The sequence below is a fragment of the Canis lupus genome, chromosome 7, assembly GCF_003254725.2.
Source record: "Canis lupus dingo isolate Sandy chromosome 7, ASM325472v2, whole genome shotgun sequence".
Classification (NCBI taxonomy): domain Eukaryota; kingdom Metazoa; phylum Chordata; class Mammalia; order Carnivora; family Canidae; genus Canis; species Canis lupus.
This window is the reverse complement of record NC_064249.1, coordinates 36,917,205-36,932,982: the sequence shown is the minus strand read 5'-3', so window position 1 is coordinate 36,932,982 and position 15,778 is coordinate 36,917,205. Positions and strand designations below refer to the sequence as shown.

Genomic DNA, 15,778 nt, shown 5'->3' with positions numbered 1-15,778 from the left:
TCAAATCAATGTCTTTGAAATCCTCACCCACCACTCTTTCCACTACACCACAGCCATTTCTAGACTACTTCCGGAAGTGTCAAAAGTCTGCCTTTCCAGGCTATGGAGATCAGGCTATTTTACGGTCCCCAATCACCCCACAAGTTACTAATTGCAAATGTAAAATGTACCTTTGCAGTTTACAATTCTGGCAGTCACCACTTTAACCACCTGATTGAGTTCAATTTTATGAGTAGTGGGACAACCTCACATTATGCACATTCAGATGATATGTGATGCAATGTGAAATGAACAATATAAATTGGAGTGTTTTTCTGAAAAACACTTAAAACACTTAAATTGTATCAAATTGAGCCTCTAGACTCCAGTATCTAGATCTAGACTGCATTTAACAGGAAAAACAGGGAATAGAGGAACAATGTAATGATACCATGAGGAAACAGCCAGGCAAATACAAAATGTGGAACACTTTACAAAACTAGCCTGGCATCTCAAGAATTGATGTCATGAAAAAGAAAATGCATGACCTTTGACTGGATCTTTTTTTTTTTTTTAAGTTACAAAAGCCATTCTGAAGGTCAATATCGCTTTAAAATTTTTTTATTTTAGAAAGAGAGAGAGCAAGGGGAATGATAGAGGAAGAAGGAATGAGTCCCAAGCTGACTCTGCACCAAGTGCGGAGCCGACATGGGGCTCCATCCCATGACTCCGAGATCATGACCTGAGCTGAAAGCGAGTCGGTTGTTTAAACAACTGAGCTACCCAGGCTTCCCAAAGTGAGTATCATTTTTACTTGCTAACACAGAAAAATCTTTGTAGGGATGATGTAGTTTTTTTGAGAAGTGTCTGGATTCCGCAGGCAGTGGCTAAGAAAGAATTCTTGCGCTGACTTCAGTGCAAAAAGTGGTTTTATTAAAGTAGAGTGACATGACCTGTGGGCAGAAAGAGCTGCTGCCTAAGAATTGTAAGGAGCAAGGATTATATACTTTTGGATTAGGGGGGAAGATAAGGAAAGTTCCAAAAGGATTTTCATATGCTAGGGAAGATACAAGGATACTGGAGGCCTTGCTATTGTCAAGCTAAGGCTGTTTTTCCCCTTGAGCAAAGCATTAACTTGAAGACATTTGGGAATTTCCCTAAGGAATGTTATACTCTGTCTGCCCTCCGTATTTGTCAATGGGCTATAGGTTGTAATCACATTGAGCAGATATTGGGGTTTGAAGCCAATAGCCAAGAAAGAATTCTTGAGTTGTCTTTGATGCAAAAAGGTGGTTTTATTAAAACACAGGGCAGAAAGAGCAGAAAGAGCTGCACGGGGGTCATGAGGAGTGGCTGAGTTGGAGGGGGTTTCGAGTTGGGAAAAGTTCCAACCTTTCAAGTTGGGAGGGGGTTAGGGAGAATGGAAGTCTCTAAGGAATTTTGGAAGCAAGGTTTCCAGGACCTTGGGGAGGCTAGCTGTTGTTGGAAAAGGTCATTTATTCCCGTCTAATAAGAACTTAGCCATGAGCCAAGACAATGGTGTATATTGATGGGTCATATGTTTGGGGAATGATTGCAAACATGTATCTTGGGGAGTAGAGATAAAGGAAGTTTCCAAAGGAATTTTTGTACTTTAAGGTAGACTGATAGGGCAGCCCGGGTGGCTCGGGGGTTTGGCGCCGCCGCCTTCCGCCCGGGGTGTGATCCTGGAGACCCTGGATCAAGTCCCACCCCGGTTCGAGTCCCATATCGGGCTCCCTGCATGGAGCCTGCTTCTCCCTCTGCCTGTGTCTCTGCCTCTCTCTGTCTCTCATGAATAAATAAATAAAATCTTTTTAAAAAATAATAAAGTAGACTGATAGGGTCCTGGAGGGTTGGACTAAGATTTCCTTTTACCCTGGGACGCCTGGGTGGCTTGGCCGCTGGGCATCTGCCTTAGGTTCAGGGCATAATCCTGGGGTACCGGGATGGAGTCTCATGTCACGCTCCCTGCATGGAGCCTGCTTCTTCCTCTGCCTGTATCTCTGCCTCTCTCTTTGTGTCTCTAATGAATAAATTTTAAAAAATCTTTAAAAAAATTTCCTTTTGCCCTTAGCAAAGTATTATCATTGAGGAAACTGAATCCTTAGAGGAAGTTCACTCTCTGTTGCAAGGACTTGTCAGTGGGCTGTAGGTAGTAATGAAATTTAATAATTTCTCTTCTGCTGCCTTTGTTTCCTACAATAATGATATTATAGTTTCTTTTTAATGATTTATTAGGATGGGGGTAAGAGAATCTGACTTCTGGCTGAGCAGGGAGCCAGTAGTGGGGCTTGATCTCAGGACCCGGAGATCATGGCCTGAGCTGAAACCAAGAGTTATGTTCAACTCACTGAGCCACCCAGGAGCTCTTTTTTTTCTTTTTTGATTTTATTTATTCATGAGAGACACAGAGGGAGGGAGGCAGAGACATAGGCTGAGAGAGAAGCAGGCTCCATGCAGGAAGCAGGATGTGGGACTTGATCCCAGGACTCCAGCCTGCCCTGGGCTGAAGGCAGGCACTAAACCACTGAGCCATCCAGGGATCCCCGCCAGGAGTTCTTGATATGGTAGTTCTATAGGATATTGTGTTTATTCTGAAGAAATGCATGTGATGTAGTTTTAGAATGTTGTTGAGGTCCGGAGCCCACGGCCAAGAAAGAATTTTTGAGACCTCCTTGGTGCCAAAAAGGGTGATTTTATTAAAGTACAGGGATGGGACTCATGGGCAGAAAGAGCTGCTGCACTGGGGTTGAGGGGTGGCTGATGGCGCTTGGGAGTTGGGAGAGGTAAGGAAAAAGGAGGCATCCGAAAGCACTTTGATCTGAAGACCTTCAGGATACTGGAGGCCTTGCTTTTGTCAAGTGAGGGTTGTTTTTCCCCTCTAGCAAAGCATTAACATGAAGACAGTGGGGAGTTTCCCGGAGGAATGTCACACACATCCCACCCAGGAGTGGGGCCGCGGGAGTGCGGGGTGTCAGCTCCCGCTTTGTCCTCAGCCTGCCTTGTGCTCCCTCATCACATGTGGTCTCTCATCACATGTGATGGCATTTAATTATGAAATGAGCTATGAGATTTCATGTGGTCTGCAGCTTACTTTTTTTTTTTTTTTTTTTTAAAGATCTTATTTGCTCAGGAGAGACACAGAGGGGCGGAGACACAGGCCAAGGGAGGAGGAGCGGGACTCCATCCCAGAATTCCGGAGGCTAAGGAGGCTCAGGCAAGCGCTGGACCGCTGGGCCACCCAGGCGCCCCTGCAGCTTACATTCATTCATTCATTCATTCATTCATTCATTTATTTATTTATTTATTTATTTATTTATTTATTTATTTCAGCTTACTTTTAAATGAAACAACACAACTTCCTTTCGAGAGGTTCAACACCACCACCTCTGTGCACCGGGAGAGAAAAGGAGCAGGAACAGCCAAATGCTAACCACCTGACCTCGGAATAGGCTATGCGCGTATTCGCTGCCCTGCTCCCTCACCTCTCTGCACACAAACGGTCAAAGCGGAATGCTGGGGCAGTTAGCGTGTGTAACCCGCCCCCCGCCCCCCTGCGCGGTAGCTGGAGCGCCCCGGCGGCCGGCCCCGGGCTCCGACCCCAGCCGCCGCGGGGGACCGCGCGCAGCTCCCACCCGCCTCCCCTCGGCCGCGTCTGGGCATGCTCCGACGGCCCGCGCGCCTGCCCCGCCCCTCGGGCGTACGCGTGCGCACAAGGCGCGGGCGCGCGGCTCCGGGAGGCACGCGAGGCGCTCGCTGCGGGACGCGGAGGCCGGCTGAGGTGCGGACCTGAGGTGATGGAGCCGCCGAAGGTGGAAAAGTTCAGCTCCGCCAGCAGGGGAAACGGGCTGCGCGCGTCGGCGCAGCTGCGCCCCGGGGAGCTGCTCTTCCGCTCGGATCCCCTGGCGTACACGGTGTGCAAGGGGAGTCGTGGCGTCGTCTGCGACCGCTGCCTCCTCGGGTACGTGCGGAGCGCCCTCGCCCACCCGAGTCCCGGGCGGCGCGGGGTCGGGCGCGGGGGGCAGTGGTGCGGCGCGTGAGGGTCGTGGGTGCGCACGTCGGGGGGCGCTGCCCCGCTGTCCCGCTGTCCCGCTGTCCGGGGGCGCCCCAGGTCAGCTCCGGGTCAGCCGCGGGTCAGCCGCGGGTCAGCCGCGGGTCAGCCCCAGCCGCCCCGTGGGGCGCAGCTGCCGCCGCCGGCACCTCCGCCCGCCCCCGCGCCGCTCTAGGAACCGGAGGGAGCCAGCGGGCCGAGCGAAGGGGCAGCCGTGTGCTGCGGGGGATTTTACTGGGGAACAAAGTGTCGGCGTCCTGGGCTGCGCGCTTCTCCGCTGCGGCCCTGGAGGTGGCGACTGGCGGGGCCGGGGGCGCGGGGCTGCGTGTGCAGCCACCCTGGGGGCTCAGGCCCCGCCGGGAGGGCGCGGGCGGGCGCGAGGCGGAAGAACCGCGGTGTTCACGGAGCACTTTCCAGGGTGCAGGTTGTGTTGGGCCTGGGGACGGGGAGAGGATCAGGGCGTCCTTAGGAATCCTTACGGAGCGCAGAAGTGGGAGAGCGAATGACCGCGAATCGGAAGGGGCCGAAATAGAGACGCCGAGCAGTGCAACGGGAGCCTAAGTCACGGAGCTTCCATGGTGCGCTTTTGCATTTAATGGCCGTGTAGGAAAGTCTAATTCTGAACCACCTATCGGGAGGCGAGGATTCATGTGGAAGTGTTTCATAAGCCTGGAAGCCCTGGGCTCACGTAAAGTGCTATGGGAAAGCAATTTATGGAAATAAGGTAATATATATGCACAGCCCTAGGAATTGTAGTCAAGCAGCTCTGTTACCGAGCTCCTACTATCTGCCAAAGAGGAGAGCTGTGTTTGAGATGGGTGGGATGACTTTTTCCAGGACTGCTTTTCCTCTTCCAGATCTCTTAGCCTGGGATTTAGGTGGGGTGGAGCTGAGGAGGTAGTTGCAGAATTCGAATCTGTCGCTTGACCATTAATGTTACCAATTCCTTATTTGATTCGTAATTGAGGGATTTGTTTGCATTTTATTTTATATTTTTAAAGATTTTATTTATTTATTCGTGAGAGAGACCTACAGAGAGAGGCGGCGACATAGGCAGAAGGAGAAGCAGGCTCCATGCAGGAAGCCCGATGTGGGACTCGATCCCGGGTCTCCAGGATCATGACCTGAGCCAAAGGCAGATGCTCAGCCACTGAGCCAGCCAGGCGTCTCTATTTATATTTTAAAGTTACTATGTAACAATTGTATCTGTAGTTTCCTAATGTAACCATGACAGCAAAAATGAAAAAAGTCTGTTGAGAGAGCACTTTGAAGTTGTGTCGACTTCAAAACTAAAAAAAGTTTTGAAAACAGTTAATTCCTTTCAAGACTGGACTGTTTGCCAAAGGCCCCCACGTTGAAAGTTCTAGATCTTTGATTCTTATTCAAGCAATTTAGAGACCTCTTCATCCAGTTAAATCATCTGGGAGTGTATCTAGAGTTTGAATATGAAGTAGAGAACTTGGTGTCCTACATTAGTTGATGGAGAGAGAGGTGTGGGTGGTCTTCCAGATGAAATCAGACTGGCAAAGTTATTTAGTAGTTGGGATGGAAAAGTTTTGGAATTAATACATGGTGACAGATTATTCACTGGATTGTCAGAGTTTAACTTCAGTTGTGTGACACACAGAATTGTCTGTTTTCCAAAGTAGACTACACAGACCCAGCCCTTTATTTACCATACTATTTCATCACTGTTGGCTATCACTCATACATCTTATTAGCAAGAAATTACTTGTTAGTAATGCTTTAAGCAAAAAAGGAATTTCATGCGAGAGCATTGAGGAGATGTTTAGCATTCTTTGAAGTCTTGAGGAACCCCAGTTCTGAAAGTGGGCAGGAACCAAGGAAAGTTCCACAGTCAGAATTAGACTTCAGAAGTAGTCTGGGTTGGGACCTGGGGAGTACATCATTTCTGATGCTGCCTGGTATTCTGATGCTGCCTGGGTTCTCCCACATGTATTACCAGCACCATGATCTGGGGCCGTGTTGCTACTCTTGCCACTGCTATTGGGAAACAGGGAGTTGTTCGAAAGTTGCTTTCTCAGCCATGTTTCCTTGTATTAGCTTCTGATCCAAAATCCTCAGTGGATTGGCTTAAGTTAGGTCACTGCTTGCTCCTGAGAAGCAAGGGAATTTGAGAAGATGACTATTAGGGCTTGGCTTTTAGGAAAGGAGGCAGGCTCTGTACCCACCAATATTCATATAATGGGGAAATTAGCAAAAATAAACATAGGAAAAGGAATATTGGTAAATGCCAAGCATCCAAACTAATACAAACAAAAGAAATTTTCATACCAACATGCATTCGTTTAGTAGTGCTTTACACAAAAAATACATTTACATTTATTAATTTTTTTGCACCTCTTTGATATTGCTAGGATATAGTTAACTTGTGCTTTGGTAGTAGGTGTTCCGTGTCAGTGATTGTAGTATTTCTGAAGTGCCTAGTTGGGAATCACCACTAGCCTTGAACACCAGCCTGAAAATGGTGTTTGAGAGGGCAAACTTTGATGCATTGTTTCATGCAGTTTTCTACCACAGTTGAATGACCATTGTTGGGATAAAGTTTTTGTGTTGTTTATCACCTTGTGATTAAAATTTGTTCGTCATCCATTGTGAAGCCCTTGAGGGTAGGTATTATATCTTTCAATTTTTGTAGTCCCAATGTCTGACACATAGTAAGCTTGTAGTTTGTGTTAAGAACATCTGGCTGAATTTTTCTCTTGCTGCCCTTGCTATTTTGTTGTCTTCCATTTGAATTAAGAAATGGAATGAAAATATTTGTTTGTTACAGTTACAGTTCAGGGTGTGGTAGGGACATAAAATAACAACAGATTTGTTATGATTTATTACTTCATTCTATCTGATTTTCTTTGGACTTGGGCTGTTTGATCAGTGCTTTAGTTTTTGCATATTTATTTTTATTAATAGAGAAACTTGAACCTGCTTCATGGCTTCTCTTGCATTTCTCCTCTCATTAAGGACTGGTTTTTCATCTTGTGAGTAGAAAAGAAAATGAAAAAAAAAAAAAGTAAAAAGTATGTGAATTGGGGAAAGATGAAATGATATGAAGTTGTCATGTGAAATAATTTTTTTTAAAGATTTTATTTATTTATTCATGAGAGGCACAGAGAGAAGGGAGAGACATAGGCAGAGGGAGAAGCAGGCTCCTCGCTGGGAGCCTGATGTGGGATGGATCATGCCCTGAGCTGAAGGCAGACGCTCAACTGCTGAGCCACCCAGGCATCCCAGACATGAAATAATTGATACTATCCTTTTCTGCAGTTGCTCACCTCTTTAGTTTGATAGACCTGGACAGTATTGACAAATGGATTACTTTTTTTCTGTTATCGTAAATGCACCATATAAAATTCCATTGTAATTATTTTGTTTGTAGGTCTCCCCGCTTTATTTAGTAACCTAATTCTCTAATCTTATATCCTAGGAACCTAGCACACAGGAGATGTTTACTGTTGAAGTTGAGATGGGATAATATTTTAGGGAATTTTAAGTCACTGTATCTTTGTTTTTGGTTTTCTAAAGTTCCAAGTTCCCTGTAGTTTCCATATTAAGAGCTTCTCTGACTTACTGTAATGATAGTTTCTTCTGTAGGGTAAGGATATATGGTATCTTTTCCATCATTAAGGCTGAGCTTGAGGCTTAGAGTTTCCCAGGAGGAAAGAGGATAAATTGGAAATGGAAAGTCCATCTTTTTCAGCCCTGAACAAGCCCTGGTGAGTTATGGGAAGAAGGGGGACAGAGGTAGGGAAACAGATTGTGAGAAATAGATGCCTTTTTTTTTTTTTTTTTTTTTTTGGTGAAAGTACTCTCTATACCCAATATGGGGCTTGAACTCACAACCTCGAGATCAAGAGTTACAACACTCCACTGACTGAGCCAGCCAGGCACCCCTGAAATACATGTTTTATTTGTATAATACAATTTATATAAATACAAACCTTCTTTGTATAAATTTGTATAAATACAAACCTTCTTTGTCTGGTTTGAGTTCTGGGATTGCGGTGAGAGTGTTAAATAGGTTGAGGGGACAGTTACAGGTAGAAGGCCTTTGATGGGGCACCTGGCTGGTTCAATTGGTAGAGCATGTGACTTTTGATTTTGGGGTCATGAGTCCAAGCCTCACCTTGGGCATAGAGCTTACTAAAAAAAGAGAAAATTTGGGGATCCCTAGGTGGCTCAGCAGTTTAGCGCCTGCCTTGGGCCCAGGGCATGATCCTGGAGTCCCGGAATCGAGTTCCGCCATCAGGCTCCCTGCATGGAGCCTGCCTCTCCCTCTGCCTGTGTCTCGGCCTCTCTCTCTGTGTTTCTCCTGAATAAATAAATAAAATCTTTAAAAAAGAGAGAGGAAATTTGAAAAAAAGGCTCAAAAGTTGAAGGCCTTTGGCTGTGCTCCTTATTTGGAATCTCGAGAAGATAGCTGTGCAGGTTGGTACCATGCCATGCCATGCCAACATGAGGATAGAGCACAGTGGTGGTAGAAGGAAGTGGCTAGATAGATGAGCCTGTGGTAGCAGGGGAGTTTCGAATGCTCTCATACCATTGGGAGCTGAAGGGCCTGGTGGGACAACAGGCATCATATATCTCTAGGTCAGTGGATATAGCACTAGGAGCAGGCATGACATCCCACAAGATAAGGTGGCAGCAGTCCATCAGTGGCACATGCGCTTCTTTGTGGCAGAGGTTGGTGAAGATCCACAGAGACACCAAGATCCTAAGTCTTCTTGCCACCTTAAGGATGTCTCTTAAGCCCCATTTGGAGAAAAATTTACCTGAAACATCAATTTAAACCAGCTCTGGTAAGGAGTTAAACTTAGTGTCTAAATATTAACTGAAAGAGACTGAGATATTATTTGCCAAATTTTAAGTTTCTGGCTGTTTCCTAGGGTGAATGTTCATAAGAAAGGTGAGACTAATTATAGAAAAAACAGCCGTAAGTTCATGAGACAGATTTGATCAATTAATTGAAAATAACCAGGTACATTTGAGTTACAGTGTGGGTAGATGTGACTGGGCAGTAAAAAGAACACTGTGTTTAGCGAGGTGATGTAATCCATCGTGGCCAAGGACTGAACCTAGGGCAGAGGCAGGAAGGAATACCTTCATATAGTGAGGTAAGAAGAATAGTGCCAGAGAAGGCAGCAGCAGCAGTGATTAACGGTTTGAGGACAGCTAGGGAAGTGGTTGCTCAGTGGCTCAGTTGTAGAGAAGAGAAGATTTGAAATATTCTTCTAGAAGAATGAATAATTGCCTTGTAGAATGTAGTAGCATAGCTGGGACATGCTGAAGGTCCACTTGAAACTTGTGTTCATTTACTTAAAGTGAAAGCAATTAGTTAGCCTGAGAGTGTGTTTTTCTCTCTCCATGCTCAGCTACTTGATGTCAGGTTAGTTTAATGGTTGGAGAGTGGAAGAAGGGTTAGTGGAAGTTGTAGGCAAGGGAGGTAATCAGGCACCATGATTAATCAAGGGCCTGAGGCCATAAGGAGGGTAGAGTGATAGACAGTGGACTGTGATGGAATCATGGATTAGGGGACATGGTCAAGGAAGATGTGGGGTGGTCACAATGGGATGACTTGAGATGTGTGTGTGTGTGTGTGTGTGTATACACATATATGTACTTTAGAAGTAGTGTGTGTATTGGAACAAGAGAGTTTAAGGTATGGCAGAAAGTGAGATAGGGAAGAAGATTGTTAAAATGATCAGGAAATAGACTCAGATGTTAAATGAATTTCCTCCCCCCGCCCCCCCTTTTTTTAAATAAGGGAGTGCATGTATTAGAGGGGAGGGGATGTGGGTTATGGGAGAGGGAGAGAATCCCAAGCAGGCTTTGTGCCCAGCACAGGACCCCAACAAACCTGAAACCATGACCTGAGTCAAAATCAAGAGTTGGATGCTTAACCAACTAAGCCACCCAGGGGCTACCCTCCCCCGTTTCAGATGAATTTTCTAAGAGAAGTGACCGAGAATGTTAGGTGTTGAAATGAATAGTTGCAACAAAGGCAGAATTCTCACACTGGCTTCTTAAGCCAAGATTTAAGGGCCTGGTAGAAAGAGTCAAGTGAAGACAGGGAGGCGCTCACCTCTGTTTCAGTAATGGGTAAACGGCATTCTGGGGTTTACAGCTGATTTTGTGAACTAGGTCAGTACCAGGTGCTGGCGAACTGCTGTTGTTGCAAACTCTCCTTGGGGAGGAGAAGGCCCTCAAAGAGTAGAACCTCTTGAGATGGATTGGAGTCCGGATTTGCAGATTCCTGGGCACTGGCTAATGGATTTACCTGAGCATCAAGGAAGGATTGATAATAAGGTGGATTGGGAAAGGACTCTAGGGATATGACTTCCATTTTTCTGTTTAAGGGGGAGTTATAATTCCTGTTTTTTTTTTTTTTTTTTTCTTCTGGAAGGAGGTTTGGTAAAGGGCTGTTTGGCAGAGTCCTGAGCCTGGAAACATTTGGTCCATGTGAATACCACAGCAGAGGACGTTCTTAATCAGACAGGATGGCCTGCTTTATGGATAGCAGTAAGTGGTTCTCCTTCTTCAGACAGCCTGGTGATTGTTCTGAGGCCTCAAAACAGAACCCATGGGGACAGGGGTGGAGATGGGTGCCTGGAACTCAGCAGTACAAACTTGCCCTCACCATGGCCATCGTGGCCTCTACGGATACAGAGTGCCCAGTTTGCCACCAGTAGAAAGGGATCCTGAGTTCCCCAAATGGCGACACATCTTTGGGACCAGCCAGCCAGCAGTTGTCAGGTTTTTACTGTAGACCCTTTTGTCATGGGGAGGGATCACTGATTTGTTCTTACTGGAACTTTTCCTGCCCTTTGATTTGCCTTCTCTACCTGTGCTGCCATCTCTGAGACCTACTGACAGGCTTCTGTAGAGCTTCTACAGTTTTCTCTGATCTTCACAGGAGAATTAAAAAAATGACTAATGCCTGTGGTTTGACTTCTATAGACATATGTTGTCATTGAGGCAACTGATAACAGAGCCGTGCATCACAAACTTTTCAGTCTTAGAACTCCTTTACACTCTTAAAAATTGAGGAGGATTTCATAGGAGAGGCTTTAAAAAACAGTTATTTAGGACTCTGAATAGGTTTTACTTATGTGGCTATCTCTTGATTTTATTGCATGAAAAATTAAAACTGATAGGTTTTGAAAATAAATATTTAAACAATTATTACATTTTAACAAAGTTTTTAGTGAAACAAACTATTTTCTGAAACAAAACAACACTTACTAAAAGAAGTTGCTTGCTTTACATTTCTATGTATCCCTTTAATGTCTGACTTAATAGAAGACCTTTGGGTTCCCATAACTGCTTCTGCATTCAGTATATTGCAAAATGTCATACAGCCTCTAGAAAACTCCACTGTATGCTCATGAGAGAATGAGAATTAAAAAGACAGAAATGGTGTGAATGTTATTATGAAAATAGTTTTGACTTCATGGGATTCCTGAAAGGGCTGTGGGGACTTATGGTGGTCCTTGGACCTTATTTTGAGAACCATTGTTAGAAAACACTGGACATGTCTTTTTTTTCCCCCGTAAGTAGGCTCCATGTCCAGCATGGAAACCAACATAGGGCTTGAACTCAGGACCCTGAGACCAAGACCTTAGCTGAGATCAAGAGTTGGCCAATTAACTGACCCACGCAGGTGCCCCTGGACGTTTTTTTGTATCATTTTGAGAGGCTAGGGATCGGTCCTAGTATATGTTGTGAGCCAGTAAGCAAGTTTGGGTTCTGGTTTTTTCACAAATCGGGGTACATTGGCATCAGGAACCAAGGTGTGGACTTAGTGCCACCCAGTCAGGTTGACTCACTCCATTTTTGCTTCCCATTCTCTAACTCTAGGCTGGTTCTGGCTGTCTAGGAGTCAAGGAAGAGATGTTCCTCTGTACTGGATATGGCCAAACATGGGATGGTGATTAACCTTGATTATAAGGGAAAGAGAGCTATCTTCCATTTACTTGTTACCACATTGTATGACGATTGGATATTATTCAATAATTAATATTTATTATCACTTAGCAATACCAGGCATGATTTTATGTGCTTTACTTTGTGTATTACTTAATTCTTTTTTTTGTATTACTTAATTCTCATAACAACCTGAAAAAAGTGTCTACCTGTGTTCCTTATAAACACAAATATGGAGTACAGAACATTCATACCTTGTACAATTGATAGTACCTATCAACTGAGCACTATGTTTTCTTGACCTTACTTGCGGAATTCTGACTGAATTAGACTGCAGTGGCTGCACAAGGATACTTAGCAAGAACAGTTTGATAATTAAAAAGGGAGAGAGAATTTTAATGTTCATTAGTAGGGGACTGGTTAAGTTATGGTGTAGCCATATTGTAGAATATTATCCTGCTGTTCAGATTGAAGTAGATCCACTTGTACAGATGTGGATGGATGTCCATGACACATTGCTTGGTGAATAAATTGTAGAACAATGTGTGTATTTTAAATAAATCTTTGTATGTGTATATGTATGTACTTGTGTGTATAGAAGAAGTTTGGAGGAACACCCCAGAATTCTAATATGAATTATTCTGGAGAATGGGACTTGGAGGCGGGAGGGAAGATATTCTTCTGTGCTTTTTATATTTTGTATTTTTCCCCCAATCAAGTTTGTATCCTTTTTTTTGTAATTAGAAATTTAAATAAACTTTGAGAAAGTCTTTCTTAGACTTTGTTTCATTTGAAATTGTATGAACTGGTGTGTGCTTCTTGGGATGAAGATGTCTTAGAAATGCTTGCCAGTATAGGTCCACTTTTTTTTTTTTTTTAATCATTTGATTAGACTAAATGAACCTCTTGATGTAAGGTGAGTTAGTTTATTGGCTGGCCTGTGGCTTTAGAATTTGAACTGAGAGAAGTAGAACTCCTGTTAATAGTCCTCATGATGGTTTGCTTCTGCTCAAGCTTGGTTATTTAACTTTTCCTTAGTATTCCTGAGACATCTCAGTATCCCATTAGTAAACTGTATTCATTTTCCTCCATGAGTACACAGAATGACTACATTTCTCAGTCTCCTTGCAGTTTGATCGGGTCCCTGTGACTCATTCTTGGCCAGAGGAGTGTGAGCTAGAGGTTATAAAAGCCATTTCTGGGTCTGCCTGTGCATTCTTCCCTGCTCTCTCTCCTTTGCCTTGAGTCGTGTCGTGGAGGAGAGCTGCTCTGGGGAATTGCACTTCATGCATCAAAGTTAGTGGGAGCTAGAGATAAACGTGTCAAGGCATTCAGAGTGGCCCTTCTTGAAATTTTTAAAATTTTATTTTTTATTTTTAAAGATTTTATTTATTTGTTCATGAAAGACACACAGAGAGAGAGGCAGGGTCATAGGGAGAGGGAGAAGCAGGCTCCCTGCGGGGAGCCGGATGCAGGACTCGATCCTGGGACTCCAGGACCACACTCTGAGCCAAAGGCAGATACTTAACCGCTGAGCCACCTAGTCATCCCCCTTTCTTGATTTTTAATGTGTCGATAAATCACCTGAAGATTTTGTTCAAGGGTAGATTGTGATTCAGTAGGTCTGGGTTGGATGTGAGATTCTGCATTTCTAACAATCTAAAGCTGCTGGTTTGCTGATTACTACACAAGAGTAGCAAAGATTTAGGAAAGGGTTAAATGACATAACAGCCCATTGTAAGAACTCAGTAAGCACTTATCAAATGGTTATTATGGCATTCTGGAATAGCTCTAAATATGAGGAAAAGGAACTACTAGATACTCCACATTTATAATCAAGTGTTAAGTTATTCCTAAGTACAAATATACTCATGTATCATAGGCTGCAATTTAGTTTTAGTATGATGTATGCAGAAAATATATGAAATTAGAACCTGGAGTTATTTTTATTTAAATATTTTATTTATTTATTTGAGAGTACGAGCAGAGTAGGGGGGTGGTGGGAGAGGCAGAGGGAGAAACAGGCTCTCCACTGAGCAGGGAGCCAGACGTGGGGCTTGATCCCAGGACCCTGAGATCATGACCTGAGCCACCCAGGTACCCCAGAACCTGGAGTTATTTTTACCTTCAGACATACCATGATTTTGGTGTTTGCAGTTGTTACATGCTTCTCTAGCTATTTTGTTGAAAAGTAACCTCTTCCCATTATAATTAAATTTTTTTTATACTTTAGAAATAACTTCAAATTTACAGAGAAGTTGCAAGAATAAGTAGGGGACAAAAAAATTCGATACCCTTTACCCAGATTAAGTTATTAATATTTGACATCATTTACACACGCTCTCCTCTCTGTCCTCCCTTAAGTCCTCTCTTTATCCACATATACACACTTTCTTCTTCCCGAATATGTAAGTTCCATATATCCTGGCCCTTTATCCTAAATACTTTAATGTGTATACCCAACAATTAGTAAAGTCATACATGCCAAGTTCATTAAATGTAACATTACCATAATACTTTACTATATTTCAGTTCTGTCAAGTGACCCAAAAATGTTCTTCATAACATTTTTGTCCCCCCTTTTGTTTTATTTTTATTTTTAAAGGTTTTATTTATTAGCATGGGCAGGGGCACAGGGAGAGGGAGAAGCAGACTCTCCACTGAGCAGGGAGCCCGTTGCAGGGCTCTCTACCAGGACCCTGAGCCGAAAGCAGATGTTTAACCATCTGAGCCACCGGGGTCCCCTTTGTCCCCCATTTAATACAGGATCCAGTCTAGGGTCAAATATTGTACTTAATTATCTGGCTTCTTTAATCTGGAACATTCTACTTTTCTTTGCCTATAACACTGACTTCCTTTTCCTTTCCTTTCTGTTTTAATATAACTTTCCTCATTTTAGGTTTATCTAATTTTTCTTCATGGTTAGATTCAGGGTATGTTTTTCTCACCTGTGTTGCTGCGTGTATTGATGTATCCTTTGTATTTATTTGGAGATTCACAGTGCTTAGGTGCCTTTCATTGGTGGTGTTGTGATCACCCAGTCAAGCTGTTGTCTTGTTTTCCCATTGTGCACAGTCCTCTCCTCTCCCAACTAATAATCTGTGGGAAGACATTTTAAGACCATGGAACTATGCTGTTCATTGAAATTTCCCTCTAGGTTTAGAATCCATGGATGATTTTTTTTAAAGGTTTTATTTATTTATTCATGAGAGAGAGAGAGAGAGATAGAGGGAAACGCAGAGACATAGGCAGAGGGAGAAGCAGGCTCCATTCAGGGAGCCTGACGTGGGACTTGATCCTGGGTCTCCACGATCACGCCCTGGGCTGAAGGCAGCGCTAAACCACTGAGCCACCTGGGCTGCCCTCCATGGATGATTCTTGACTAAATCTTTGGTATGATATTTGCGAGATGCTTTTTTTCCAACTGCAGCGTTCACCCCCACACTTAGCAGTTAGCATTCAGCTCAGCATTCTACCATAAGCAAGAGCCCATCCTTCTTCCTCATTATTTGTGTATTTATTATTGATGTTGGACTCATGAATTACCATTTTTCTTAGTAGCTTATAACTAGTTATGTAATTATCTCTCGGTGCTCAGATTATCCCAGAATTTTTTAGGAGGAAAGATTTCAAGGTGGATTGTCTGTCCTGTGCCTTTTATTTTTTATTTTATTTATTTATTTTTAATTTTTTAAAAGATTTTATTTGTTTATTCACGAGAGACACAGAGGCAGAGACACAGGCAAAGAGAAAAAGCAGGCTCCATGCAGGGAGCCTGATATGGGA

At 43.8% G+C, this 15,778-nt stretch overlaps 1 protein-coding gene and 1 long non-coding RNA gene across 9 annotated transcripts in view; both read left to right on the top strand.

The window, feature by feature from the left end:
* Nucleotides 1–3,676: 3,676 nt before the first annotated feature.
* The window catches only part of SMYD3 (SET and MYND domain containing 3), a 794,127-nt gene continuing 782,025 nt past the window's right edge, over nucleotides 3,677–15,778 (top strand). The window contains exon 1 of one of the 6 annotated variants that reach the window (XM_049112430.1): nucleotides 3,677–3,961. In XM_049112430.1, the coding sequence (XP_048968387.1) occupies nucleotides 3,798–3,961 (164 nt within the window). In that variant the 5' untranslated portion in view covers nucleotides 3,677–3,797. The remainder of the gene's footprint in view (nucleotides 3,962–15,778) is intronic. The other 5 variants (XM_049112431.1, XM_049112434.1, XM_049112432.1 and 2 more) reach the window with 5 other exon arrangements.
* LOC112648774 (uncharacterized) lies at nucleotides 4,185–12,762 on the top strand. 3 transcript variants are annotated; one of them, XR_007411986.1, is made up of 3 exons: nucleotides 4,185–4,629; nucleotides 10,473–10,588; nucleotides 11,927–12,762. It is a non-coding gene; the product is annotated as an uncharacterized LOC112648774 (long non-coding RNA). The 3 variants fall into 3 exon arrangements; XR_003129304.3 differs by having other exon boundaries at nucleotides 4,187–4,775; XR_007411985.1 differs by lacking the exon at nucleotides 4,185–4,629 and adding an exon at nucleotides 4,822–7,785.